Source organism: Myotis myotis, unplaced genomic scaffold (assembly GCF_014108235.1).
Source record: "Myotis myotis isolate mMyoMyo1 unplaced genomic scaffold, mMyoMyo1.p scaffold_m19_p_20, whole genome shotgun sequence".
NCBI lineage: Eukaryota > Metazoa > Chordata > Mammalia > Chiroptera > Vespertilionidae > Myotis > Myotis myotis.
Window position 1 is genome coordinate 23,340,934 of NW_023416325.1, and position 27,913 is coordinate 23,368,846.

Sequence of the window (27,913 nt, forward strand, 5' to 3'; positions counted from 1 at the left end):
CTGCTGGGCTTCGACCCCACCAACACGCGCGGCCGGGAAGATGTCTCCTACACAGCCACGCTTCAGTGTACCCGAAGCGCAGATGCGGTTCACGAAGTCTACCAGAGAAGCTCTGAACAACAAAAATATCAAGCCATTGTTGAATACCTTCGGCCAGTTACCTGGAACTGAAGATGAAAAAAAATGTGCCCTTGACCAAGCTTTCAGAGGTGTTCTGCAAGAAGAAATTATAAGTCACTCATCGTGTGAAAATGTTCTAGCTGTTATTTCTCTTGCTATTGGGGGAGTAACTGAAGGTATTTGCACCGCATCTATACCTGCTGTACTTTTGGGAGACGTTTTGGAATGTCTCCCTTTGGATCAGTGTGACACAATATTCACGTTTGTGGAAAGAAATGTTGCTACTTGGAGATCAAATACATTCTATTCTGCTGGGAAAAATTATTTACTACGTACGTGCAATGATCTCTTCAGAAGATTATCAAAATCCCAGCACACAGTTTTGCGTGCACGAATTCAACTCTTTTTGGCCAGGCTTTTCCCTTTATCTGAGAGATCCGGTCTTAACTTGCAGAGTCAGTTTAATCTGGAAAATGTCACCCTTTTCAATACCAATGAGCAGGAAAGCACCTTGGGTCAGGAGCACGCTGAAGACAGAGAAGAAGGAATGGATGTAGACGAAGGTGAAATGGGCGATGACGAAGCTCCAACAACTTGCTCCATTCCGATGGATTACAGCCTGTATCGAAAATTCTGGTCACTTCAGGATTACTTCAGGAACCCTGTGCAATGCTATGAGAAGATTTCATGGAAAACTTTCCTCAAGTACTCAGAAGAAGTCCTGGCTGTTTTCAAGAATTACAAATTAGATGACACTCAGGCCTCAAGAAAAAAGATGGGAGAATTAAAAACAGGAGGAGAACATGTATATGCTGCAAAATTTTTAACAAGTGAAAAGTTGCTGGGTTTACAACTGAGTGACAGTAACTTTCGCCGACACATTCTACTGCAGTATCTCAGTTTATTCCAACATCTCAAGGGACAGGTGAAATCCAAAAGTTCAAAGGATGTTTTAACTGATGAGCAGTCACTCTGGATTGAAGGTACTACAAAATCAGTTTATCAACTGCTATCTGAAAAACCCACCCGATGGAGAGAGATTTTCAAAGATGGTAGAGCATATATTAAACACTGAAGAAAACTGGAACTCGTGGAAAAATGAAGGCTGCCCAAGTTTTGCGAAGGAAAGAACATCAGATACTAAGCCGACGAGAGCAGTACGAAAGAGAACAGCACCAGAGGACTTCCTGGACTTCCTGGGGAAAGGGCCCAACAAAAAGACTCTGAAGGGAAAGGAGGCCTTAACAAGCCTTTGGGATCTCTGCCCGGATAATATGGAAGTTTGTAAATCAGACTCAAGAGGCTATATGCCAACTTTGGAGGAATTCTTTGAAGAAGCCATTGAACAGGCAGACCCGGAAAGCATGATTGAAAAGGAATATAAGGTTGTGAACAATCCAAATTATGGTTGGAGAGCCCTGAGACTGTTAGCACGGAGAAGCCCTCACTTCTTCCAGCCAACCAAACAGCAGTTCAAAAGTTTGCCAGAATATCTCGAAAACATGGTGCTAAAGCTAGCAAAGGAATCACCACCTCCTTCAGAAGAAAGAAAAACAGGAGAGGGTGAAGATGAGGAAGATAATGATGCTGTACTGAAGGGAAATGAAAGCCCTGATGCTGGCGGAGACCAACCTGGAACAGGGGGAAAATAGAGATATTTGCCAACAAATTGGGTGAACAATGGAATATTCTGGCTCCTTCCACATCACCCCAGATTGAAAAGAAAAAAAAAAAAACTCCTAAAAAACAACAACAAAAAAACTCCCCCCAAAAAACAAAAAAACACACACAAAAAAACCTCCTTAGAAATGACATGGATCCAGCCTTTCAATGCGCAGAGGCTTGGGCAAGCCTGTAAGCCTGGCCCGGACTTGATCTCTGGGCGGGGCCTGACCATCCATCTTTAGAGGGAGTTGGGGGGGGGGGGGGACCGGGGGGAAGTCCAGCAGATGGCCCAGCCCAAGCGGGACCGAAGAGCCCGTCCCGCCCTCTGCTGGTCGAGAAGCGCCAATGCAAGCCACCCTCCTGCAGCCACCTCTGGGGAAGGCAGAGGCTGGTTCCTGACCTGAAGGGGGGAAGGACAAGCAGGGGCCACGCTGTGTGCAAGAAGGCAGGGGCTGAAGGCTGCTCACCGATGCCGAGGGAGCATTCCAGTCAAGGAGTGCCTGTGCGTGACGGCGCTTGTGCACACCCACACGCACACCCAGAGGCCCCCACCCCGCTACTGTCTGTGTCCATTGGTGATGCTTATATGCATGCATGCAAGCCCTTTGGTTGACCTCTTGCCTCCTTTCCCTTCCCCGCTCCCTGCTTTCCCTCTGTGTTTGATGCTTCTTTATTTCCGGATCTATTTTTGTTCATCAGTTTATGTTGTTCATTATATTCCACAAGTGAGTGAAATTATGTGATACTAGAAGCCCGGTGCATAAATCCGTGCACCAGTGGGGTCCCTCAGCCTGACCTGCATGATCAGGCCGAAACTGGCTCTCCGACTTCCCCCGAGGGGTCCCAGATTGTGAGAGAGTGCAGGCCAGGCCAAGGGACCCCACTGGTGCAAGATCGGGGCCGGGGAGGGACCACAGGAGTGCTCCAGGGTGTGTCCAGCCCATCTCACACAGTCCTGATCAGCCGGACCCCAGCAGCAAGCTAACGTACTGGTTGGAGCATCTGCCCCCTGGTGATCAGTGCACGTCATAGTGAGCAGTTGAGCAGCCTTAGCATATCATTAGCATATTACTCTTTGATTGGTTGAACTGCTTACCAGACAACCGGACACTAACTGTCGAGTAAGACTCCCTCCACGTTCTGCGTGGAGTAGGGTTCGGTATCTGAAAGAGGAGCCGCACAACAAATGAGAGAAAAAGACACGAGATAATTTTGCAATATTGGGGGACCAGGCGGCAAGTCCCGAAGGACTTCCACCCATACTCAGGCTGCTCCAATCTTTTATTGATCTGGAGTAGCCCTTAGGGTAAGGAGGCTTCAATGACACAGAGGTCAGCAGACAATTTCCAGGAATAGACAAAGTATCTGATTAGCTCATCAATAGATTTCCAGGAGTATCTGATTAACAATAATCAACAAGGATCTACATAAGTATCTAAGGAATTAAGTGAACTAACGTGGGGATGCTTCAACTATTATTACCTAAATTAACTGGGTGGTTCCTAGATTAACTGGGTGGTGCCCAGTTCTGACCTTTGCTAGAACTTCAAAGGTTACTAGCTTTTGGGGGGGTCTCTGTCTAAACTCAGCTAGTGAAGACAATGAATGGACTCCAGCATTAACATATTAGGCTTTTATTATATAGGATTTATCTTTCTCCAACTGGCTTATTTCACTTAGCATAATGCTTTCCAGGTCCAGCCATGCTGTTGCAAATGGTAAGAGTTCTTAAAAAAAAAAAAATCCTCACAGTAGTGAGGACTTTTTAAAATATATATACACTGAGTGGCCAGATTATTATGACCACTTGCCGTTTGTATGCAAATTAGCTATAATTTCACACTGAAGTTGCTAGAGGGCCAGACCATTATAAATAGGGAAGCAGGGTGTTTATCACGACAGTAGAAGTGATTTTTTTCTGAAGATATGCGTAAACAACATGATTTAACAGCCTTTGACTGTGATAATATATATATATACACACACACACACACACACACACACACACACACACATACTGAGTGGCCAGATTATTATGAGTACTTCATTGGGCCACCTTTTGCCTTCAATTCTGTGGTGATTCTTCTTGGCATTGACTCCATGAGATGTTGAAAGGTGATGCCAGGAATCTGACACCATGCCTGATGAATAGCACTGTCCAGTTCTGTGAGATTTGATGGTTGTGGAACCAGCTGCCTGATGGCTCTTTTAACTTCTTCCCAAAAATGCTCAATTAGATTGAGATCTGGTGATTGTGGGGGCCACCTAAGCAAGGTAAAGTCTCCCTCATGTTCTTGAAACCACTCCTGCACAATACGAGCACCGTGGCATGGTGCCTTGTCTTGTTGGAAGAAGCCATCTCCATTGGGATACGCCATCAACATGACAGGATGAACTTGATCAGCAGTGATACTTAGGTATGTTGTGCTATTCAGACGTTGTTCCACGTGAATTAAAGGACCAAATCATGCCAGGAAAACATGCCCCAAACCATAACACTGCCCCACCAGCTTGAAGGGTGTACTCATGCATGCAGGGTGCATGCTTTCATGCTGCTTCCACCAAATTCTCACTCTGCCATCTGCATGATGCAACTGGAAACGTGATTCATCGGACCACATGACTTTTTTCCAATGCTCGACTGTCCAATCCTTGTGTTCCTGTGCGAATTGGAGACGTTTTATCTTGGTAACTGCAGACAGCAAAGGTGTTCGAACAGGCCTTCGGCTTCCATATCCCATACGATGCAGTGTACAGCTAATTTGCCTACAAACGTCAGGTGGTCATAATAATCTGGCCACTCACATTCAAATATATCCCACGTTCAAAGGCTGTTAAATCACGTTGTTTACCCATATCTTCAGGAAAAAAATCACTTCTACTGTCGTGGTAAACAACCTGCTTCCCTATTTATAATGGTCTGGCCCTCAAGCAACTTCAGTGTGAAATTATAGCTAATTTGCCTACAAACATCAGGTGGTCATAATAATCTGGCCACTCAGTGTGTGTGTGTGTGTGTGTGTGTGTGTGTGTGTGTGTGTGTGTGTGTGTGTGTGTTTAGGTGCTCCTACATTGGGTGCATATATGCTTACCAGGGTTATCCTCTTTTTGGATAGATCCCATTAGTATTATGTAGTGACTTTGTTGTCTCTTGTGAAGGCCTTCATTTTGACATCTACTTTGTCAGATATGAGTACTGCTACTCCAGCTTTTTCCCTTTCCATTTGCATGGAAAAACTTTTTTCCATCCCTTCACTTTTATACTGTGTGTGTCTTTTGTTCTGAAGTGGATCTCTTGTAGACAGCATATAGTTGGGTCATGTTTTTGTATCCATTCAGCTACCATATGTCTTTTTATTGGAGCATTTAATCATTTCCATTTAAGGTTATTATTGATAGTTACTTATTTATTGCCTTTTTAATTCTGTATGGCTAGGTTTCTCTCTGTGTGTCTTCTTCTCATTACAGCAGTCCCTTTAGGATTTCTGGTGGTGATGAACTCCTTTAATTTTTCTTTGTCCAGGAAGCTCTTTATTTGACTGTCTATTTTATTTTTTAAATTAATTAATTAATTTATTTATTTATTTATTTTTTTAAATTAAATCTTTATTGTTCAGATTATTACATTTGTTCCTCTTTTTTCCCCCCATAACTCCCCTCCTCCCAGTTCTCGCCCCACCCTCCGCCCTCACTCCCCACCCACTGTCCTCATTCATAGGTGCACGATTTTTGTCCAGTCTCTTCCCGCATCTCCCACACCCCTTTCCCCCCCAAGAATAGTCAGTCCATTCCCTTTCTATGTCCCTGATTCTATTATGATCACCAGATTATTTGTTCACTTGATTCTTAGATTCACTTGTTGATAGATGCATGTTTGTTGTTCATAATTTGTATCTTTACCTTTTTCTTCTTCTTCCTCTTCTTAAAGGATACCTTTCAGCATTTCATATAATACTGGTTTGGTGGTGATGAACTCCTTTAGCTTTTCCTTATCTGTGAAGCTCTTTATCTGACCTTCAGTTCTGAATGATAGCTTTGCTGGATAAAGTAATCTTGGTTGTAGGTTCTTGGTATTCATCACTTTGAATATTTCCTGCCATTCCCTTCTGGCCTGCAAAGTTTCTCTTGAAAAATCAGCTGATAGTCGTATGGGTACTCCCTTGTAGGTAACTGGCTTTCTTTCTCTTGCTGCTTTTAAGATTCTCTCTTTGTCTTTTGCTCTTGGCATTTTAATTATGATGTGTCTTGGTGTGGTCCTCTTTGGATTCCTTTTGTTTGGGATTCTCTGCGCTTCCTGGACCTGTAAGTCTCTTTCTTTCACCAGGTGGGGGAAGTTTTCTGTCATTATTTCTTCAAATAGGTTTTCAATATCTTGCTCTGTCTCATCTTCTGGCACCCCTATAATTCTGATGTTGGTACGCTTGAAGCTGTCCCAGAGACTCCTTACACTATTTTTGGATTCTTTTTTCATTTTGCTTTTCCAGTTGGGTGTTTTTTGCTTCTTCGCATTTCGAATCTTTGACTTGATTCTTGCGCTCCTCTGGTCTACTGTTTGGTGTCTGTATAATATTCTTTCTTTCAGTCAGTGTATGCTTAATGTTTAGTTGGTTCTTTATCACAACATCGAGGGTCTCATTAGATTTCTTGAGGATCTCACTACATTTATCAGCAGTTTCTAGAAAATTATTGAAAGACCTTAAAATTGCGGTTTTTAGCTCTATATCCTCCATTTCTGTCATGTTTCTTTGTCTCCACATTTTTTTCTGCTTTCTTGGTGCACCCCCTTGTGGTCTTTGTGCGCAGTCTTGTTGTAGTCAAGCCTTGATTGTTGATGGCAATACTGGGGGTGATTTGACCTCCAGGCCAACTGGCTATGAGAGTCAGCTGTGTTTGCAGTGGGAGAGCTTCTGTGCTGGATCTCTAGGGCGGTGCTAATCTAGCATTTGCCTGAGGCTATCTGGCAAATGGCTCTGCGCAGGGCTTGGGCGGGGCGGGTCCCTGGGGATCTACAGGGCGGGTGGAGAGAGCAGTTATGGCTGCTCTCAGTTCTGTCCCTAGGGGCTCTGCCTCACAGAGTCCCAGCAACCACTGCAAACCTTGGAGAGAAAGCTGCCTTTGAGTTCTGACCGAAGCCAGACAGTCCCGCTTCTCCCGTTTGAGTCTGGGTCCCTAGAGACTCGTCCGGATCTGGAGCTCAGAGTCTGAAACTCCCTCCTGATTGAAAACAACAACCGCGCCCTCCGCCGCCAGCCCTCTCAGCGCGCACTCCACACCTTAGTGTTTCACTTCAGCACTGCGCCTCCTCTGAGTCTGGGTAAGATATTCTCTTTCCTCCTCGTTGTAGAATTTCCACTCAGCCAGCCTTCCTGTGGTTCTGGATGATGTCCGTTCCATCTTTTAGTTATATTTTTATTGGTTGTTCGAGGCAGCAATCTCCGGCGTTAACCTATGCCGCCATTTTGGTTTCTCCTTTGACTGTCTATTTTAAATGATAGCCTTGCTGGATATAGTAATCTTTGCTTTCCCAATCCTTTGCTTTCCAGATCCTTGCTTTCCATTACCTTGAGTACTTCATGCCATCCCTTTCTGGCCTATAGAGTTGCTGATGAGAAATCAGGTGTCAGCCTTATGGGAGCTCCTTTGTAGGTAACAGTTTGCTTTTCTCTTGCTGCCTTTAAGATTCTCTCTTTGTCTTTAATTTTTGGCATTATAATTATGATGTGTCTGGGCATGGGCCTGTTTGGGTTCTTCTTGCTTGGGGTTCGCTGTGCCTCCTGTACTTGCGTGACTTTTTCCTTGATCAGGTTAGTGAAGTTTTCAGCCATTATTTCTTCAGACATGTTCTCTATCCCTTTCTCCCTTTCTGCCTCTGTGGCACACCGACTATTCTAATGTTGTTACATTTCATGTTGTCCTACAGCTCCCTTAAGCTGTCCTCCTATTTTTAATTTTTTTTTCTTTTTGGTTCTCTGATTGAGTGATATTTTCAGCCCTGTCTTCTAATTCACTGATTTGATCCTCAGCTTCCCCTAATCTGCTGTGTATTCCTTCTAATGTTGCCTTTATTTGTGCTATGTCATTCTTTATTTCCAACTGTTCTTTTTTCATAGTTACTATATATTTTTCTCATGCTGTTGAGCATCTTTACCATCATTATTCTGAAGTCAGTTTCAGATAAATTTCTAATCTCCATTTATGTATCTCTTCTTCTGGAGAATTCGCTTGTTCTTACATTTGTGGGTTGTTTCTTTGTTTCCTCATTTTGGCTGCCTGTTTGGGTTTGTGACTATGTATTAGGTAGATCTGCTGCACCTCTCCATCCCTGATGGAGGACTGTGTCAAATGCTGTTTCCAAATAATTAGGTCAGCCAAAGACTCAAATCCTCCGGAGACTGTCTCTGGCTGCAGACTGATAGGATTCCTCTTGATCTTCCCTCAGGCCATCATCCACAGGTGTGGCAAGAGGTTTTTTTGTTTGTTTGTTTTGTTTTATTTTATTTTGTTTAGCAGGGTGGGCTAATTGTTTTTCCTGGAGGGTAATTGTTATTCTCAGTCTCATATGGGGCAAGGTGTTTTCCAATAGGGTGGGTCAGCTGTCTCCCTCCCCTCCCTCCACCCAGGCAATGCCGCCTGTATAACAACTGTCTGCTTGAAAAAGATTACCTCTGCAGTGTAAGGGAATGGGTCAACACAGGACACTGGAATGTCTGCCTTCTGAGCTCTAACCCCAGAGCCCTCGATCCTGGCTTCTGCTCACCCAGCTCTAATCCACTCTTCTGTTTCTCTGTTGGATCATAAGGTGGGTGGCTCCACAGGAAATTTTATGTGTTGGCTCTTTAAGAGCATGCCTGAATTTCCAGCCATCTGTCCCTGGTAGAAAGCTACCCCACTGCTTTTCACAGCCAGATGTTATGTGGGTGCCTTTCTCAGTTCTGGTGCTCTCTGCTGGGGGCCCAGCTCTGGAATTAGTCACCAGAGATCTCAGTTGGGAACCCCCTACATCTGAGATATCTCTCCGAACTTCAGCTGCTGTCTATGGGAGCCTGGCCAGCCCTTTTGCACCTCTGCTCCTCTTACCAGCCTCTATGCAGTCTTCACTTTTGGTCCTCAGTTATCAGGGTTCTCTCCAGCTAGTCTTCCATTGATTATTCAGTAAGATTTTCTATATTTTAGTTGTAATTACAGTTTGGACTTGGGAGCATGTCCATACAGCATCCACTTACTTCACCACTATTTTTTAAAAATACATACTTTTATTTATTTCAGAGAAAAGGGAGAGGGAGAGGGAGATAGAAGCAGCAATGATGAGAGAGAATCATTGATTGGCTGCCTCCTGCACACCCCCCACCAGGGATTGAGCCCACAACCTGGGCATGTGCCCTTGACCAGAATTGAACCCGGGACTCTTCAGTCCACAGGCTGACACTCTATCCGCTGAGCCAAACCAGCTAGGTCTCGCCACCATTTCTAATCTCCTAATTCTACCTGTTTTAAAACACTTTACTACACATTTCCCATTTCTACAAATGTCAATTCTAAGTGTTTCAAACACTTCCCTACACATTTCACAGCCCTTTAAATGTTAACTCTACCTGCTTTCATGCGCTTTCTTACACGTTTTTCATTTGATTAAACATGAAGACTAAGTGTTTCAAACACTTCCCAGCACATTTCCCAAGACTTTAAAGGCGAATTCTGTTTTCAAACACTTTCCTGCACACTTCCCATTTCTTTAAACGTGGATTCTAAGTGTGTCAAAAACATCCCTACACATTTACCACCTCTATAAACATGAATTATAAGTGTTTTCACTTTCCTCCATATATCCTAGATCTTTCAATGTGAATCTAGTGTTTCAAACAACACCCTACACATTTCCCTAACCCTAACGCTAAATGCTAACCCTAATACTAACACTATTGCCTAATCCTATCCCTAACCTAACCCTAACCCTAAACCCTAACACTAACCCTAACCCTATCGCCTAATCTTAACTCGAATTCTAACCCTAACATTATTCTACACGTCTCCCAGATCCTTTAATGAGAATTATAAGTGTTTTCAAACACTTTCATGCTTATTTACCAGCTCTATAAATGTGAATTCTAAGAGTTTGGAACACTTCCCTACACATTTCCCAGTTCTTTAAACATGAATTAGTGTTTGAAACACTTCCTTACACATTTCCCAGCATATAAATGAGAAATATAAGTGTTTTCCTCCATATTTCCCATCTTTTCAATGTGAAATCTAGTATATCAAACAATACCCTACATATTTACCTAGCCCGAACCCTAAATCCTAACCCTGTCGCCTAACCCTAACCCTATCCCTAACCCTAAAACTATCCTATTTCCCAGCTCTATAAATGTGAGCTCTAAGTCAGTGATGGCGAACCTACGACACGTGTGTCAGAGGTGACACGCAAACTCATTTTTTTGGTTGATTTTTCTTTGTTAAATGACATTTAAATATATAAAATAAATATCAAAAACATAAATCTTTGTTTTACTACTATGGTTGCAAATATAAAAAAATTTCTCTATGTGACACGGCACCAGAGTTAAGTTAGGATTTTCAAAATGCTGACATGCCGAGCTCAAAAGGTTCACCATCACTGTTCTAAGTGTTTCAAACACTTACCTACACATTTCCCGGCAGTTTCAACATTAATTCTACCTGTTTTTGAACACTTCCCTACACATTCCAGTTCTTTAAAAGTGAATTCTGTTTTCAAATGCTTTCCTACACGTTTTCCATTTCTTTAAAAGTGAATTCCAAGTGTTTAGAACGCTTCCCTACACATTTCCCTGCTCTATAAGCTTGAATTATAAGTATTTTCAAACTTTCCTCCATGTTTCCCAGCTCTTCCAACATGAATTCTAGTGTTTCAAACAATATCCTATACATTTCCCTAAACCTTAAACCTAAGCCTACTCTAACACTAATCCCTAACACTTAACCCCTAACCCTAACCCTAACCCCAACCCTAACTCCTAACCCCTAGCACCTAACCATAACCCTAACCCAAACACTAACTGTAATCCTACTGTTACTCCTACCCTTACCCCTAATCCTACCCCTACACCTAACCCTAATCATACTCCTACTCCTAATCCTACCCCTTCCCTTACCACTACCCCTTCCCCACCCCTACGTCTACCCCTACCCTTACCCCTGACCCTACACATACCCCCATCAATACCCCTGTCCCTGACCCTGAACCTCATCCTCACCCTAACCAATTGGTTGGCAAACTCATTAGTCAACAGAGCCAAATATCAATAGTACAACGATTGAAATGTCTTTTGAGAGCCAAATTTTTTAAACCTAAACTACATAGGTAGGTACATTGTTATTAACTTAATTAGGGTATTCCTAAGGCTTAGGAAGAGCCACACTCAAGGGGCCAAAAAGCTGCATGTGGCTCACGAGCCGCAGTTTGCCAACCACGGCCTTAACCCTACCGCAATCCCTACCCCTACCTCTAACCTTAACCTAACCCTACATATAACCCTAAATCTACCCCAAACTCTAACCCTAACCCTAACTCTACCCATACCCCTACCCTGACCTATACCCCTACCCCTACACCTAACCCTACCCTTATCCCTAACCCTAACCCTTTCCCTACATCTAAACCTATCCCTACCCCTAAACCCACCCCTAACCCTAACAATAAAACCCTAACCCTAATCATAAACCCTATACCTAACCTGAATCCTAACCCTAACACCCTAACCCTAACTCTAATCCTAACCCTTTACCCTTAACCCAAACTTTTAACCCTTAGCCCTAACATAACCCCTAACCCTAACCCCTAGCCCTAACCATTATCAAATAAGGATAGAAGCAAGAGATTGGAGAAAACTCAGAGAATGAGGAGAGAAGTGAGAGATGGTAGGAAAAGAGAGAATGAGGATCAAAGTGAGAGATCGGTGAAAATGGAGAGAATTAAGAGAAAAGGGGAGATGATAGAGAAAAGAGAAAATGAAGAGAGACACTGGAGATTGGTGAAAAAGGAAATAATGAGGAGAAGGGAGAGTTCATTAAAAATGGGTAGACTCAGAATGAGTCAAGAATCAGGAGAAAACGGAGAAAATGAGGAGAGATCAGAGAAAACAGAGAATGGAGCTAGATATGAGAGATTGGAGAACACAGATTAAATGAGTAGAGAGGAAAGAGATTGGAGAAAAAGAGCAGATTCAGGAGGGAAAGGAGAGATCAGAGAAAGCAGAGAATAAAGAGACAGGAGAGACGGCAGAGAGTGGAGAGAATGAAGAGACTACTAACGACTGAAGGAAATGCAGGGAATGAGGAGGAAAGTGAGAGTTCAGAGAAAACAAAGAGTGAGGAGAGGTCAGAGAAAGAAAGTAGATTCAGGAGGGAAGTGACAGATCAGAGAAAATGTGGAGAATGAGGAGGAGAGTGAGAGTTCAGAGAAAACAAAGAGTGAGGAGAGGTCAGAGAAAGAAAGTAGATTCAGGAGGGAAGCGACAGATCAGAGAAATGTGGAGAATGATGAGAGAAGTGAGAGATCAGAGAAAATGGTGAGAAGGAGAAGTGACAAGTCAAATGAAAGGTCAGATAAAATGAGGAAATTCAGGAGGGTAGTGAGAGATCAGAACAAATAGAGTTAATGAGGAGAAAGCAAGATATCAGAGAAAACTCAGGGAATGAGAGGAGTTAGAGATTATATGAAACAGAATGAGGATAGAAGTGAGAGATTGGAGAAAATAGAGAGAATGAGGAAAGAAACGAGAGATCATAGAAAATGTAGGGAATTTGGCTAGAAGCGAGAGATTGGAGAAAAGGGAGTGAATGAGGAGAAAAGCGCGAGATCGCAGAAAATGGAGATAATGAGAAGAGTGGGAGAAAATGGAGAGAATGAGGAGAGAAGCAAAAGGTTGAAAAAATACAGCAGATTCAGGAGGGAGGTGAGAGATCATATTGTAGGTAATGTAGAGAATGAGGAGAGAAGTGAGAGATCAGAGAAAATGGAAAGAATGATAGAAGGAAGAGATCACCAAAAATAGATAAATTCAGGAGTGAAGCAAGAGACAGGAGAAAATGGAGAGAATGAGGAGTAAAACGAGAAATTGGTGAAAATGGAGAAAATGAGGGGAGATACGAGATATTAGAGAACACAGATGAAATGAGAGAATGAGTAGATAAGGAGAGGTAGTAGAGAGCTGAGAGAATGAAGACATTACCGAAGATTGAAGAAAATGAAGAGAATGAATACAGAACCAAGAGATGGGGGATGGAAAGAATGAGGAGAGAAGCAAGAGATCAGAGAAAATGAAGAGAATGATGAGAGATGCAAGAGATCATAGAAAACAGAGAGAATAAGGGAAATGAAAGATCAGACAAAATCAAATTCAGGAGGAAAGTGTGGATTCAGAGAAAATGGAGTGCATGTGTAGGGAAGGGAGAAATCGGAGAAAATATAAAAAAAATGGGGAAAGACTCCATCAGAGAAAATGGAAAGGATGAGAATAGAAGTGAGGGATTGGAGGAAACAGAGAGAATGAAGAGAGAAAGGAGAGATGGGAAAAAGAATATGCACTATTGCAACTCCTCCCTTACTAGGGTGCTGTTCTCAGAATGTTCACAAGAGGGCAGTACTGCAAATAATCCCTTATAGGGTGCTGTTATCAGAATATCCACAAGAGGGCAATATTACTCCTCCTCCCTGAAACTGCAAGAGATATCTAGGTCTTTCAATTGAGTTTTCTTTTCAGGCAGGAAGAATTCATTACTAGATCCTATTTCACAATGTACTCAGGAGAGCACTATTTCAACTTTGCATGCAGGTGGAGAGGCCTCTAGGCCTGTCAATTGGGTTTTCTTTTCAGACTCACATACATCATTACTAGGCTGCTGTTCTAAGAATGTCCACAAGACTGATCTCTTATACTATGGTGCTGTTCTTACAATGTCCACAAGAAGTCCCTATTACAACTCCTCAATTTCTAGTTTGCTGTCTCAGAATGTCCTTAAGAGGGCAATATTGCAACTCTTCCTTTACTAGGGTGCTGTTCTCAGAATATCCACAAGAAGGCACAATTGCAACTCCTGGTTTGAAATTCTTTGGAGTCATGGTTTTGATTTTTGCTGAGTCATGGTTTGCATTTTTGCTGAGTCATGGTTTGCATTTTTGCTGTCATTGTTTTTTTTCCCCATTTAATATATTTTTTATTGATTAAGATATTACATATGTGTCCTTATCCCCCCCTTCCCTCCTCCCCCCCTCCCCACCCCCGCTCATGCCCTCACCACCCCCCCCCCCCGTTGTCCGTGTCCATTGGTTAGGCCTATATGCTTGCATATAAGTCTTTTGGTTGATCTTTCCCCCTTACCCCCACCCTCCCCTACCTTCCCTCCAAGGCCTGACAGTCCAATCAATGCCTCTCTGTCTCTGGATCAGTCCTTGTTCATCAGTTTATGTTGTTCATTATATTCCACAAATGAATGAGATCATGTGGTGTTTATCCTTCTCTGACTGGCTTATTTCACTTAGCATAATGCTCTCCAGTTCTATCCATGCTGTGGTAAATGGTAAGAGTTCCTTTTTCTTCTTCCTCTTCTTAAAGAATACCTTTCAGCATTTCATATAATGCTGGTTTGGTGGTGATGAATCCTTTAGCTTTTTCTTATCTGTGAAGCTCTTTATCTGACCTTCTATTCTGAATGATAGCTTTGCTGGATAAAGTAAACTTGGTTGTAGGTTCTTGCTGTTCATCACTTTGAATATTTCTTGCCACTCTCTTCTGGCCTGCATGGTTTCTGTTGGGAAATCAGCTGACAGTCGTATGGGTACTCCCTTGTAGGTAACTGAGTTTCTTTCTCTTGCTGCTTTTAAGATTCTCTCTTTGTCTTTTGCTCTTGGCATTTTAATCATGATGTGTCTTGGTGTGGTCCTCTTTGGATTCCTTTTGTTTGGGGTTCTCTGCGCTTCCTGGGCTTGTAAGTCTATTTCTTTCACCAGGTAGGAGAAGTTTTCTGTCATTATTTCTTCAAATAGGTTTTCAATATCTTGCCCTCTCTTCTTCTGGTACCCCTATAATTCTGATGTTGGTACGCTTGAAGCTGTCCCAGAGGCTCCTTACACTATCTTCATATTTTTAGATTCTTTTTTCTTTTTCGGTTGGGTATTTTTTGTTTCTTTGTATTTCAAATCTTTGACTTGATTCTTGGGATCCTCTTGTCTGCTGTTGGATCTCTGTATATTATTCTTTATTTCAGTCAGTGTATGCTTAATTTCTAGTTGGTCTTTTTTCATATCCTCCAGGGTCTCACTAAATTTATCAGCGCTTTCCATAAAATTCTTGGAAAACCTTATAAACGTGGTCTTGAACTCTATATCCAGTCATTTGCTTTCCTCCATTTCTGTCATTTGTGACCTGTTTCTTTGTCTCCGCATTTTTTATGCTTTCCTGTGTTGGTAGAGTGGTTTTGTGTGCTAGGTGTCCTGTAGGGCCCAGTGGCTCAGCCTCCCCAGTTACCTGAGGTGGACAATCTTGGTGCACCCCTGTGGGCTTTGTGCAGAGTCTTGTTGTAGTTATGCCTTGATTGTTGTAGGGTCACTGGGAGGAATTGATCTCCAGGCCAATTGTCTGTGAGAATCAGCTGTGTCTGCAGTGGGATAACTTCTGTGCTGGAGATACCCTTCTGTGGCAAGACTTGCTTCAGTGGGGCTTTGGTGCTCACTGAGTCTGCCCCCTGAGTGTGTCCCTTATGGATCTGAGGAGTTGTAATCTGGATGGTCCCACTCTGGCCACTGGGTACACTGGCTCTTGGATCTAAGGAGGTACTAATTTAGTCTCTGCCTGAGGCTGCCCAGCTGGAGCTACGAAGAGATCTGCAGATTCCCCTTTCTTTTTTGGGGTTTGGAGGTGCCCAGATGAGGCCCAGCTGTGAAGCAATGCAAGCTGCTGTGGGGCCTTGGGCCTTCTCTTGGAAGTTCTGGGTCTATCTGGCCCAGCTGCAATTTGTTAGGTAATTTTCAGGTTGCAAAGGCCCAGGGCATTCATATGCAAAAGCCTCCGCTGCAGCCTGGGTGGGGCGGGGTCTCAGGGAATCAAAGGGTGGAGCAAGCAGCTATGGCGGATCCTCAGCCTTGCCCTAAGGGGCCCTGCGTCTCAGTGTCCCGGTAATTGCTGCAAGCACCTCTGAGGGAAAGCCACCCTTGAGTTCCAAGTTCTGCCTGCTGCCAGACAGTCCAGTTTCTCCCCGTATGAGTCCTGGGTCCCCAGAGACTTCCTGGAACCGGAGTTCAGAGCAGTTGGGAGCTTGTGACTCCCTCCCGATTCAAAAAGACAGCCGCGTCCTCAGGTGCCAGCCTCTTTCCGCACGGGCTCGAGCCTCCGTACCTCTGCACTTTACTTCCACAGCTCCTCTGAGTCTCCGTGTGCTTTACTTTCTCCTTCTAGTTGTAGAATTTCCACTCAGCCAGCCTTCCTGTAGTTCTGGATGATGTCCGTTTTGTCTTTTCGTTGTATTTTTGAAGTTGTTGTGGGAGGCATCAATTTCCAGTGTTTACCTATGCCAGCATCTTGGTTTCTCCCTGAGTCATTGTTTTTAATTTTTGTTGAATCATAGTTTTGATTTTTGTTGAGTCGTACTGGTGTCATGCTAGTGGGTTTGCTAAGTCATCCATTTTCTCTGACATCTGGCTTCACTCCTGAATTTCTCCATTTTCTCTGAAATGGTATTTTTGTCCAGAATCTCTCCTTTTTTATTTTTATTTTTTTTAAATTTATTTTTTATTTTTTTTTTATCTGATGCTTCACACCATTTTTCTGATCTATTGTTTCTATCCTGAATCTCTCCGTTTTCTCTGATCACTCACTTCTTTCCTTATTCTCTCTGTTTTTTCTGAACTCTCACTTGTTTCCTGAATCTCCGTTTTCACTGAACTCCTGCTTCTCTTGTATCTCTCTGTTTTCTCTTATCTATAGCTTTTCTCCAGAATTTCTCCGTTTTCTCCTATGTCTCATTTCTTCCCTGAATCTGTTTTTTTCTGATTTGTAGCATCTCTCCTCATTATCTCCATTTTTCCTGATCCGTCACTTATCTCCTCATTCTCTTTGTTTTCTGTGATCTCTGGCTTCTCTCCTGAATCTCTCAGTTTACTCTAATCTCTCACTTCTCTTCTGAATCTCTCCATTTGCTCTAATCTCACTTCTATTCTGAATTTCTCAGTTTTCTCTGCACTCTCATTTCTCTCCGTAATCTCTAGGTTTTCTCTGCCCTCTCACTTTTCTCCCCATTCTCTCCTTTTTCTATTATCTCTGGCTTCTATCCTGGATCTCTCCATTTTCTCTGATTGCTTACTTCACTCCGAAATATCTCTGTTTTTCTGATCTATTGTTTTTCTCCTGATCACTCACTTTTTTCCTTACTCCCTCCATGTTCTTTGAACTCTCACTTCTCTCCTGAATCTTCCTATTTTCTCTAAACTCTAGCTTCCATCCTGAATCTCTCCATTTTCTCTGAACTCACACTTCGCGTCTCTCCCTTTTCTCTGAACTTTTGCTTCTCTCAAAAATTTTACCATCTCTCACTTCCCTCCTTAATCTCTGTTTCTGTGATCTTTTGCTTATCTCCTGAATCTTTCTGTTTTCTCTGATCTCATGCTTCTCTCCTGGAGGCTAACCTCTGACCTTTGATCTTTGTTCTCTGAACTTTGATCTCTGGCCTTAAACTTTTGACCTCTGAGTTTTGAGCTCTGAGCATTGGCCTTTAACCCTTGACCTTTGACTTTAAGCTCCTATACTCAGCCTTGCCACTTGAGCATTGACTGTGACCCTTAAAACCAAGCCATGATGTCTGACACCTTTACCAGTGACCACTGACCCTTGATATTTGAACCTTGAGCTGTTACAACTGGTGTCCAAGATCAGTCTTTGACCCCTGATATGACACTTGAAACCTGACCTTCAAGCCTTGCACCTTGACCTTTTAATCCTAAGCCTTGACCGCTGAACCTAAATATTTGGCCTTTGAACCTAGAACTCTGACTCTTGACTTTTGACCCTGACCAACTTGCCCTCTCCCTCTAAAATTATAATCTAACCTAAATAAGGATAAATATCATTAGAATAAATTAAAAACAATAAAATTATGCAATGATGACACACTTTACACATGAAATGAATGAGGCTTGTGTTGGCAAATCAGAGCAATCTCTTCCCAAACCAAAACAATGACAAATAAATACATAAATGGTTTTTTCTTTGATATTAGAAACTTCTGTGCACTAAAAGAAGCTGTCTAAAGAAAAGGGAGCTCACAAAATGAAAGAAAATCCTGTATAATAAAAGGGTAATATGCAAATAGACCAAACGGCAGAACAATCAATCAACCAATCAAAGCATAATATGCTACTGATATGCTAAAACTGCTCAACTGCTTGTTGTGATGTGCACTGACCACCAGGGGACAGGCAGTCAACTGGTTGACCAGTCGCTAAGATGTGCACTGACAACTAGGTGCAGATACTCCAACCGGTAGGTTAGCTTGCTGGGGTCCGGCCAACTGGGACTGAATGAGATGGGCTGGACACGCTCTGGAGCCCTCCCGCAGTCCCTCTCTGGTCCGATGTGCACCATGGGGTCCCCCTGCCAACTAATTTTCAAATTTTTATCATGATTTTTCTGACCTTAAAAACCACCAGTGACCTGGCTCTGTGGCTGTTAGTTGGGCGCCTCCTGTGCACCAAAAGGCTGCAGGTTTGGTTCCCAGTCAGGGCAGGGCACAGACTTAAGTTTCAGGTTTGATCCCCCTCCCCCACACTGGGATGTGGTCAGAGCGACTACAGAAGGCAGCTGATCGATGTTTCTTTTTCACATCAATGTTTCTCCCTCTCTCTCTAAAGTCAATGAACATATCCTTGGGTGAGGAAATTTTTTTACAGTTTGATCCCTCAAGTAGATTAAGTATTATTAAAAAACAAACAAACAACATTGGTGTTCCCCATTATTTGCTGAATTCAATTGAAATTCCTTGGCCTGGCATCTGGGGCCCTTGTTACCCCGGCTTCAACCTCCAGGTTTACCTTGCATTATGGCTTCTCCATCTGTAAGAAAAGAGTCTGAGGGGACCTTTAGGAGTCTTCAGGCTGGGCCCTCTTTGAACTTCCATCATTTCTGGTCGACATTCCTCCTATTCTTCAACACAGCCTCCAATAGCATATTCCCCATGAAATCTTTAATAAAGCTCCAACTGAATTAGCTTACTTTCTTTCTTGAAATAGACTAACTTGTATATAGTTGAGTTGATGTATGTTCTTTTGAGCTCTGAGTCACATGGTGACATTTTCTAATTTTGTCCATCTGGGAGATGGGAAAGCAGAACACTCAGGACTCATGGCCTCTGCACCCCTCACACTCTGGGGCCAAGTGTGTGGCCAGACACTTCCATTCACTTCTCCAACAGTTGTGAGCACCTCCCTTGCTGGAAGCTGGTCCACCCTTGCTGCTTGACACAGTCGCTGCAGGGAAGAAACATCTGCACAGCATATGTTTCAAGGGACCTGGTGTATATGGCACACTGTTCTTAATATGTTTGCTCCCCCTCTTAGCGCTATGTGTTTTGACCAAGGCCACCTCCCCGAGAAAGGTTGTTTCCCCAGGTAGGGATTTTTCCCTGGAGTTAGGGATTAATAAGACTAAGGAAGGGAATAAATCAGTAAAACTCCTTAACTAAGTACCAGGCGGGTAGTTAATCACCTTAACTATGAACAATCACGCTTAAGTTATATAATCTTTACTTAGGATAATCTCCTTCAGTTACTTCCTTGTAGCTTAACAGAACAGTAGAGTAGTGACCTTGGAATGGAGATAACACCTTTGGAATAGAATTGATAGGATTAAAATCAAATGGTATAAATACAGATGTAACAGGACAATAAAAAGAGAACCTGGCTAGAGAACCTGGCTAGAGAGAACCTGGCTATGCTGATCAACTGAATGCTGTCTCCATGTCCTTCATTCTTCGCTGACTCTGTCCACACCTTTGGGAACCCCTGGACCTACTGGGGCTGGACCCCAACACTCCCTGAGTGCCCAAAACACTGAGAAATGCTTATAATTTTTCCAACTGTATGATTCTGAATTCTCTGGAGAAACTAAAGATAATGTTTGGGCTGTGTGTGGTTAGTGGAGGGTGATTTGTATAGAAATACTCTCAATATTTTGTAAATTGTTATGGATTCACTCAGCGAGATAGACCACTGACTCAGAATTTAAATTTAAGAGCCTTTATTAAGCTGGCCAGCTGACTACAGTTACAGCACCCTGCCAAAGCAGAGGGCTGAACTGCAGTGCTGACTGCAAGAGTTACATTTTATTATTAAATTCTGTGGAGGCCCAGAGAAAAATGTGTCTTTCAAATTCTGGGCCCCCAATATGGAGGAAACTCTCTTTATTTATACTTTTTCCAGTCCTTTGTCTCCCAAATTTGGAATGAGACTTCCGGGCCTTCTGAGAAAGAAGGCCTGCATGCTGGGAAGGGGCCATGAGACCATATCTCAAGGCCTGGCCTGATGTCAGTACCTTCCTATCTATGTGTTTTAGGAACAGACAGCACAGCATGACCCGTCTGGCCGAAGCGCCAGATATGCAGCCCAGCACATAAATAATTCTTATTCCCATTCTGTTAAGGTGCAGATTTCGTCAGAAAATTATCTCCTTCCTCCCTACACAACACACTTGCCAGTTCTATCCTGAGACAGACATAGGAGAGGAAAAAGGTCGACAAGGTTTAGAGTCAGAATCCTTAGCATTGAGCCTCAGATCCAGTAGTTACAAGCTATGTGGCCATGGATCCATCTGTTCACATCACTGAAATCAGTATCTACTGTAAAGGGCAGGACCTTTCTGGGGTCTCCCTGGTGGACAGACATGGAACAACTGTAAACTGCAATGTGGTGTTCAAATGCTCACGGAGTTGCCATTATTTCTTCCTTTTTCCTTCTCTCCATTTGCATAACTCAAGTGAAACTGAAATGAAATTAGAGTTGCTAAAGAAAATGAAGGACTGACAGCGCTGGGGCAGTTCATGGTCACAGAATGTGTTGGGGAAAGATATTGGGGTGAACAGAGTTAGAGGCTCAGTCAGAATAAGTAAAAAGAAGGCCAGCCCTGTCCTGCCTGGGTAGCTCCGTGGGTTGGAGCATTTTTCAGTGCACGAAAGGGCTGGGGGTATGATATAGCACATACCCAGGGTGTGGGTCCAATCCCAGTTGGGGTGTGTGTGCGAGGCAACCAATAGATGTTTCTCTCTCTCTCTCTCTCTCTCCCTCCCTCTCCCTTCCTTTCTCTCTAAAAAAAAAAAAAAAATCAATAAAAACATACTTTTTTTTTTTTTTTTTTTTTTTTTTTTTATTTATTTATTTTTTTATTGCTTAAAGTATTACAAAGGGTATTACATATGTGTCCATTTTATCCCCCCGCCCTAGACAGTCCCCTAGCCTCCCCTATCCCCCCATGTCTTATGTCCACTGGTTATGCTTCTATGCATGCATACAAGTCCTTTAGTTGATCTCTTACCCCCCTACCTCCTGCCCCGCAACCCTCCCCGGCCTTCCTGCTGCAGTTTGACAATCTGTTTGAGGGAGCTCTGCCTCTGTATCTATTATTGTTCAAAAGTTTATAATGGTCTCTATTATCCATGAATGAGTGAGATCATGTGGTATTTTTCCTTCATTGACTGGCTTATTTCACTTAGCATAATGCTCTCCAGTTCCATCCATGACGTTGCAAATGGTAAGAGTTCCTTCCTTTTTAGAGCAGCATAGTATTCCATCGTGTAGATGTACCACAGTTTTCTAATCCATTCATCTACTGATGGGCACTTAGGCTGTTTCCAGATCTTAGCTATGATGAATTGTGCTGCTATGAACATAGGGGTGCATATATCCTTTCTGATTGGTGTTTCTGGTTTCTTGGGATATATTCCTAGAAGTGGGATCACAGGGTCAAATGGGAGTTCCATTTTCAGTTTTTTAAGGAAACTCCATACTGTCTTCCATAGTGGCTGCACCAGTCTGCATTCCCACCAGCAGTGCACAAGTGTTCCTTTTTCTCCACATCCTCTCCAGCACTTGTCGTTTGTTGATTTGTTGATGATAGCCAGTCTAACAGGTGTGAGATGGTACCTCATTGTTGTTTTGATTTGCATCTCTCGGATGATTAGTGACTTTGAGCATGTAAAAACATACTTTTTTAAAAAAAGATCAGCCCTCCTTCTTTTGTTCTCCCTTCCTCCCTCCTGCCCTCCTTCTCCCTTGTGTAACCTCATTTGAATAAAGTGATCAAAGATAGACACTGCCGCTTCCTCCCAGTACCTTTGCAGTCAGGTGAGGAGAGGGCAGAAGGTGAGAACTCCAGGGATGAGTGGGGCACGCGTGGCACTAAAGTTGGCTGGCATTGGTGGGTGCTTTGTCCATAAAGGGGGAAGTCTCTAGAAAGCACAGGTGAGCTGAGGGACGGGGTGACGTGAGCGTACTGGGTATTTTACACCAGAATGCTGCCTCTGGACCCTCTCCTTCCTTCGTGCCTTCTAAGCATTCCTGGAAAACACCAAGGATAGCTTGCATCTGTCTTCAGTTACAAGGCATTTCACTTCTATTCGATAAGTTTATGTTCTAAGTAGTATGATCTCCATTTTACAGGTGAAGAGTCTGAAGCCTAGTGGTTAGTGGCTTGCCCAAGGTCACACTCTGTGAGAGCAATCGAACCCAAACCCAATGTGAAACCCAGAGCCTGAGCCCAGGGGTTGCCGCAGGACACAGAACTCAAGCACTGACCCGAAACCCCAGGACTTGCACACGAGGAGGCGAGGAAGTGGCCTGAGGAAGGGGAAATCGTCTTACTTCTACCCCCTCAGCTCTCTTCCTCCCTCCTCCTGTCCTCTGCTGCCTCTCTCCAGAGTATCCAGCATCCCACCCACTGCCCATCAGCTGCAGTTCCCACTTTATATCCTGCCTAGACCCAAAAGTGCTAAAACCACAACCAAAGGAGGCAGTTAAAGTTAAATGTCCTCTGTCCCTCCCTCCTTCCTTCTCCCTCTCCTATCTCATCTGGATATCCCCCAACCCCTCCTCCACCCCCACCTTCTGGAGACAGTAAGGCTCTTATACCCTTCAGGCTAACAGGGCAGGCTTCTGGGACTGGGTTCTGTCCCTGCTAATGGACCCAAGAGATGTGAAGTTACCAGGTGTCTCAGGAAACTTAATTCAATTTCTTACAGATCATTTCTATAAACCAGTTCCACTCTCATTGTGAGGTTGTCCCCCCAGAGAGATTAGTAATACACAAAGAGCCATCCTCTCCAGGTTCAATGAAAAAAAGCAGGAAAACTCAAGAATTAGAGGTGGATGGGCCTGAACTCTCTTTTCACCTGTGCCTGTTGGTTCCCTTTCCTGTTCTCCCTTCCATTCTAATCCCAGTCCTAGTGGCAGTCAGCAAGCCTCAGACCCAGCCCACGGCAGAGGGCCTTCCTTTCTGTTGGGAATGGTCAGACTTTAAACGTTGTGTGCTGTGGTCAGGTCATGTGAGCTGACGCTGAGCTCAGAAGATACAGCCGCTTTGCTGATAGGTGGCCTCCGACCTTCCCCTGGGACCTAGCAAGCTAGTCTCTCACCACCTGCTTCTTGGGGAAGAAGCCGGCGTGGCCATGTCCATCTTGTCTTCCTTTGTGTAGTGTGCGCAGCACCCCGATTGTTTGTCGGGACATTAGGAATGAGTAGAGGCTAAGAAGAGGACAGATCCCTAGATGAACATCCACTCCAAGTCCTTATTAACGACATCCTTGTCCCCAAGGGGTTCTCCCCTGGCAGTGGAGACAGGCACTTGTCTCAGATGGGAGTGTTGTCATTTCAGCCAAGTTCCTGAAGGGGAGTCCCAATCGCTTCATCTGTCTCTTTGTCAAATGCTTCCCTGTGCTATTGGGAGACAGACAGTGCAATGACTGCAAAGCACCACAGAGAGGAAAATAGCCCAGCCCTCTCCAGCCCAGGCTCTGACAGGACTCCATTAGCCCTACAAAGTGAACTAGAAAATAAGGAATGTAAGAATGAGTGAACAAATAAATGAATATAATGGTTTGTCAGGTTTTGCAGTTTGCGATATGCTTCCTTATTGTAATTCTCGCATCCCTTTAAGCACATTTCTATTTCTTTTTCTTTCTGTAGATCAGGAATATGAGGTCAGACTTGCCTACCGTGACCCAGGTCAGAAACGGCAGTGGGAACTTGGACTCAGATCTCTCTGTCTGAGCCTCGCACCACTGGCGTTTCTCCCAGCATGTCAGCCCCTCTGCATATTCAGGTCTGGGCTTCACATCACGTCCTCAGTGCTGGGCTCCCCTGTCCACCCGCCTGGCTGCCTTCTTTCCTTTCACTCTCTTTCCCATTCGCCTGTTTCACCTCCTTCACCTCATTTGTCGCCGCTGCTGTCTGGCATCATCCTGTTGCATTTTTAAGTCTGTAAGCTGTTCTACGTGCTAGGCTCTGTCTGAATTTGGCTTCCCTTCTTTAGTATGGAGGTTAATATCACCTTTACCTCTATTGTACCCAAGTGAAAACTGAAGTGTATGGAGTTTAATTACTTTCCAAGTTTAAACAGTGGAAGCAGAGTTACCCTTTGTAGAAGATTTCAGATATTTGACTGCAAGGGTCACATTTTAATTATGTGCTAATCTCCTGAAAGTGTTATATGAATTTTTTTCTGGATAAGGGTTGTGTCATTGTTGCTATTTTTTCCCAGAAATAATATTTAACTTTTACAACAACTCTTATTAAAAAATTTTTATTGTTGAAAGTATTACAGAAGTCTCCTTTTCCCCCATTAACGTCTTCTAGTCCCCCTGCCCCCCCACCCTAGGCCTTCACTACACTATTGTCTGTGTCCATGGGTGATGCATATATGCATACAAGTTCTTTGGTTAATCTCTTCACACCCACTCAGCCAACTCTGCCTTCCCGCTGAGATTCGACAGTCCATGGAAATATTTTGTGAATAAATTGTCTTTGTTCTTAAGAATCCACATATGCGTGGAATCATGTGATATTTGTCTTTCTCGGCCTGGCAAATTTTGCTCAGCATAATACTCTCCAGGCCCATCCATGTTGTCTCAAAGGGTAAGAGATACTTCTTTTTTACTGCTGCACAGTATTCCCTGGTGTAAGTGGACCACATTTTTATCCACTCATCTACTGATGGGCACTTGGGCTGTTTCCAGATGTTAGCTATTGTAAATTGTGCTGCTATGAACATGGGGTGCACACATTCTTTCTGATTGGTGTTTCAGGTTTCTTGTAATATATTTCTAGAGGTGGGATCACTGGATCAAATGGCAGTTCCATATTTAATTTTTTGAGGAAGCTCCATACTGTTTTCCACAGTGGCTGCACCAGTCTGCATTCCCACCAGCAGTGCACTAGGGTTCCCTTTTCTCCACATCCTCGCCAGCACTTGTCATTTGTTGATTTGTTGCTGGTTGCCATTCTGACAGAGTGAGGTAATACCTCATTGTCATTTTAATTTGCATTAATCTGATGATTGGTGTCTTTGAGCATTTTTACATCTGTCTCTTGGCCATCTGTAGGTCCTCTTTGGAGAAGTGCCTATTCAGGTCGCATGCCTGTTTATTAATTGGGTTATCTGTCTCTCTTTTGTTGAGCTGTATGAGTTCTTTATATATTTTGGAAACTAACCCTTTATCAGATGGATCATGACCAAATATGTTCTCCATAGCGTGAGCTCACTTTCCATTTTCTTGGTGGTTTCTTTTGCTGTGCAGAAGCTTTTTATTTTGATGTAGTCCCATTTGTGTATTTTCTCCTTAGTATCCTTTGCCCTAGGAGATGTATCTAAACATATTGCTACTAGAAATGTCTGAGATTTTGCTGCCTATAGTTTCTGCTAAGATTCTTAAGGTTTCATAACTTACATTTAAGTCTTTTATCCATTTTGAGTTTATTCTTCTGTATGGTATAAGTTGGTGATGTAGTTTCATTTTTTTGCATGTACCTGTCCAATTTTGCCAACACTATTTATTGAAGACACTGTCTTTACTCCATTGTATGCTCTTGCCTCCTTTGCCAAATATTAATTGAGCACAGTGGCTTGGGTTTATTTCTGGGGTCTCTGTTCTATTCCATTGATCTGCATGCTTGTTGTTACACCAGTACCACGCTGTTTTGATTAAAATGACTTTGTAATATAACTGGATATCTGGTATTGTGATCCCTCCAACTTTGTTCTTCTTTCTTAAGATGGTTGCAGCCATTTGGGGCCTTTTTTTGGTTCCATATAAATTTTTGGAGTATTTGTTGTTGATCTATGAAATATGCTGTTTGTATTTTAATAGGAATTGCATTGAATCTATAGATTGCTTTGGGTAGTATGGACATTTAAGGATATACCAATCCAGGAACATGATATATCCTTCCACTTTTTTATATCTTCCTCTCTCTCTCTTTTTTCAATGGCCTGTAGTTTTCTGAGTATAAGTCTTTTACCTCTATGGTTACATTTATTCTTATGTATCTTAATTTTTGTTTGCAATGGTAAATGAAATTGTTTTTTTAGTTTCTCTTTCTGTGAGTTCATTATTGGTGTATAAAAATGCCATTGATTTCTGGGTGTTAATTTTGTGTCCTGCTACTTTGCCAAATTCATTTATTAAATCTAGTAGTTTTTTTGGTGGAGTCTTTAGGGTTTTCTATGTACAATAATGACAGTTTTATTTCCACCTTTTCAGTTTGGATGCCTTTTATTTCTTCTTCTTGTCTGATCACTGTGGCTAGGACTTCCAGCACTATGTTTAATAAGAGTGGTGAGAGAAGACATTCCAGTCTTGTTTCTGGTCTTAGGGAAAATGGTTTTAGTTTTTTTTCCCCATTGGTATGATGATAGCTGTGGGTTTGTCATATATGGTCTTTATCATGTTGAGATATGCTCCCTCTATTTGTTTTTGTATTTATGTATTACATGCATCTGCTACAACTCCCAGGCTCTGGTGCAGGACAATAATAGACACTGTTTCTGGCCCCAAGTACCCTGTTTGGAGCTACCAGCAATCCACAGCTTGTGGCTCCCTCTGCTGGGCTGGGCACCTTTGGAAAGGACCAACATGTGCACCAAGGTCTGCTTTTCCTAGCCCCAGGCCCAGAAGGAGATCAGGCAAAGATTCAAAGCCTCCAGAGATCTTCATCAGCCTGCAATCTGATTGTTATTTTCAGAGCCTCAGGCTCTAGACCACAGCAAGGCATAGAGTGCATAGGGCAGGGTGAAAGGTTTTCCGACAGGGTGCTGCCATTGCTTCCTCTCCCCCCAGGCAAAAGCTGCCTGGATGCTAAAGGTCTGCCTCAGAAAGATGCCCTCTACAGTGTGAGGGAATGACTCAGCACAGGAAACTGGGGCAGCTGCATTCTGAGCTCTAACCCCAGAGCCCCCAACCCTGCTTTGTGCTTATATAGCTCCAGTGCACTCTGCCCTCCTTCTGCTGGAACTCAAGGTGAGTGGCTGCACACAAAATTTTGTGTGTTGGCCCTTTAAGAGGATGCCTGCACTTCCAGCCATCTCTCCCTGGTAGACAGCAACCCCGCTGCTTTTAACCCATTGTACGCCATAAGTGTCTGTAGATGAAAGGGGTGGACCTTCCCCACATGCCAAATGTGCCTATAAAAAAAAAATGTTTTTCCTAAGTGGCAGCCCTGAACAACTTTAAAACCATTTTTCATGAGATTTTTCAGCTGAAAATACTCAAGAACACCCACATTGTAATATATATTTTTATAATATTCATTGCAAATTGATTTTTTAAATTAAATTCAAAATATCATGGTGTGTGAGGGTGGTTTCAGTTTTGAAGGCGTGGCAGTTAACTGGTTAACAACCAGATGTTATGTGGGCACATTCCTCAGTTCTGGGCTGGGAGGTCCAGCTTGGGGTTTAGAACCCAGAGTTCTGAGTGGGAACCGCGACAGCTGAGACATCCCTCTGGAACTTCTGCTGTCTGTGGGAGCCTGGCTGCTCTCTTGCGCCTCCACACTTCCTGTCAGTCTCTATGTGGTCTCCACTTTCTGTCCTTGGTTATCAGGGTTCTCTCCAGC

The 27,913-nt window shown here is 43.2% G+C and overlaps 1 protein-coding gene across 1 annotated transcript; it reads left to right on the forward strand.

Annotated features, from left to right (window-relative positions):
- The first annotated feature begins 40 nt into the window (after window positions 1–40).
- Window positions 41–27,192, forward strand: LOC118678619 (THO complex subunit 1-like). The gene is given in 4 exon segments (XM_036354433.1): window positions 41–1,138; window positions 1,140–1,761; window positions 1,764–1,813; window positions 27,136–27,192. Coding segments are annotated over 4 exon segments (1,827 nt in total).
- The last annotated feature ends 721 nt before the right edge of the window (window positions 27,193–27,913 follow it).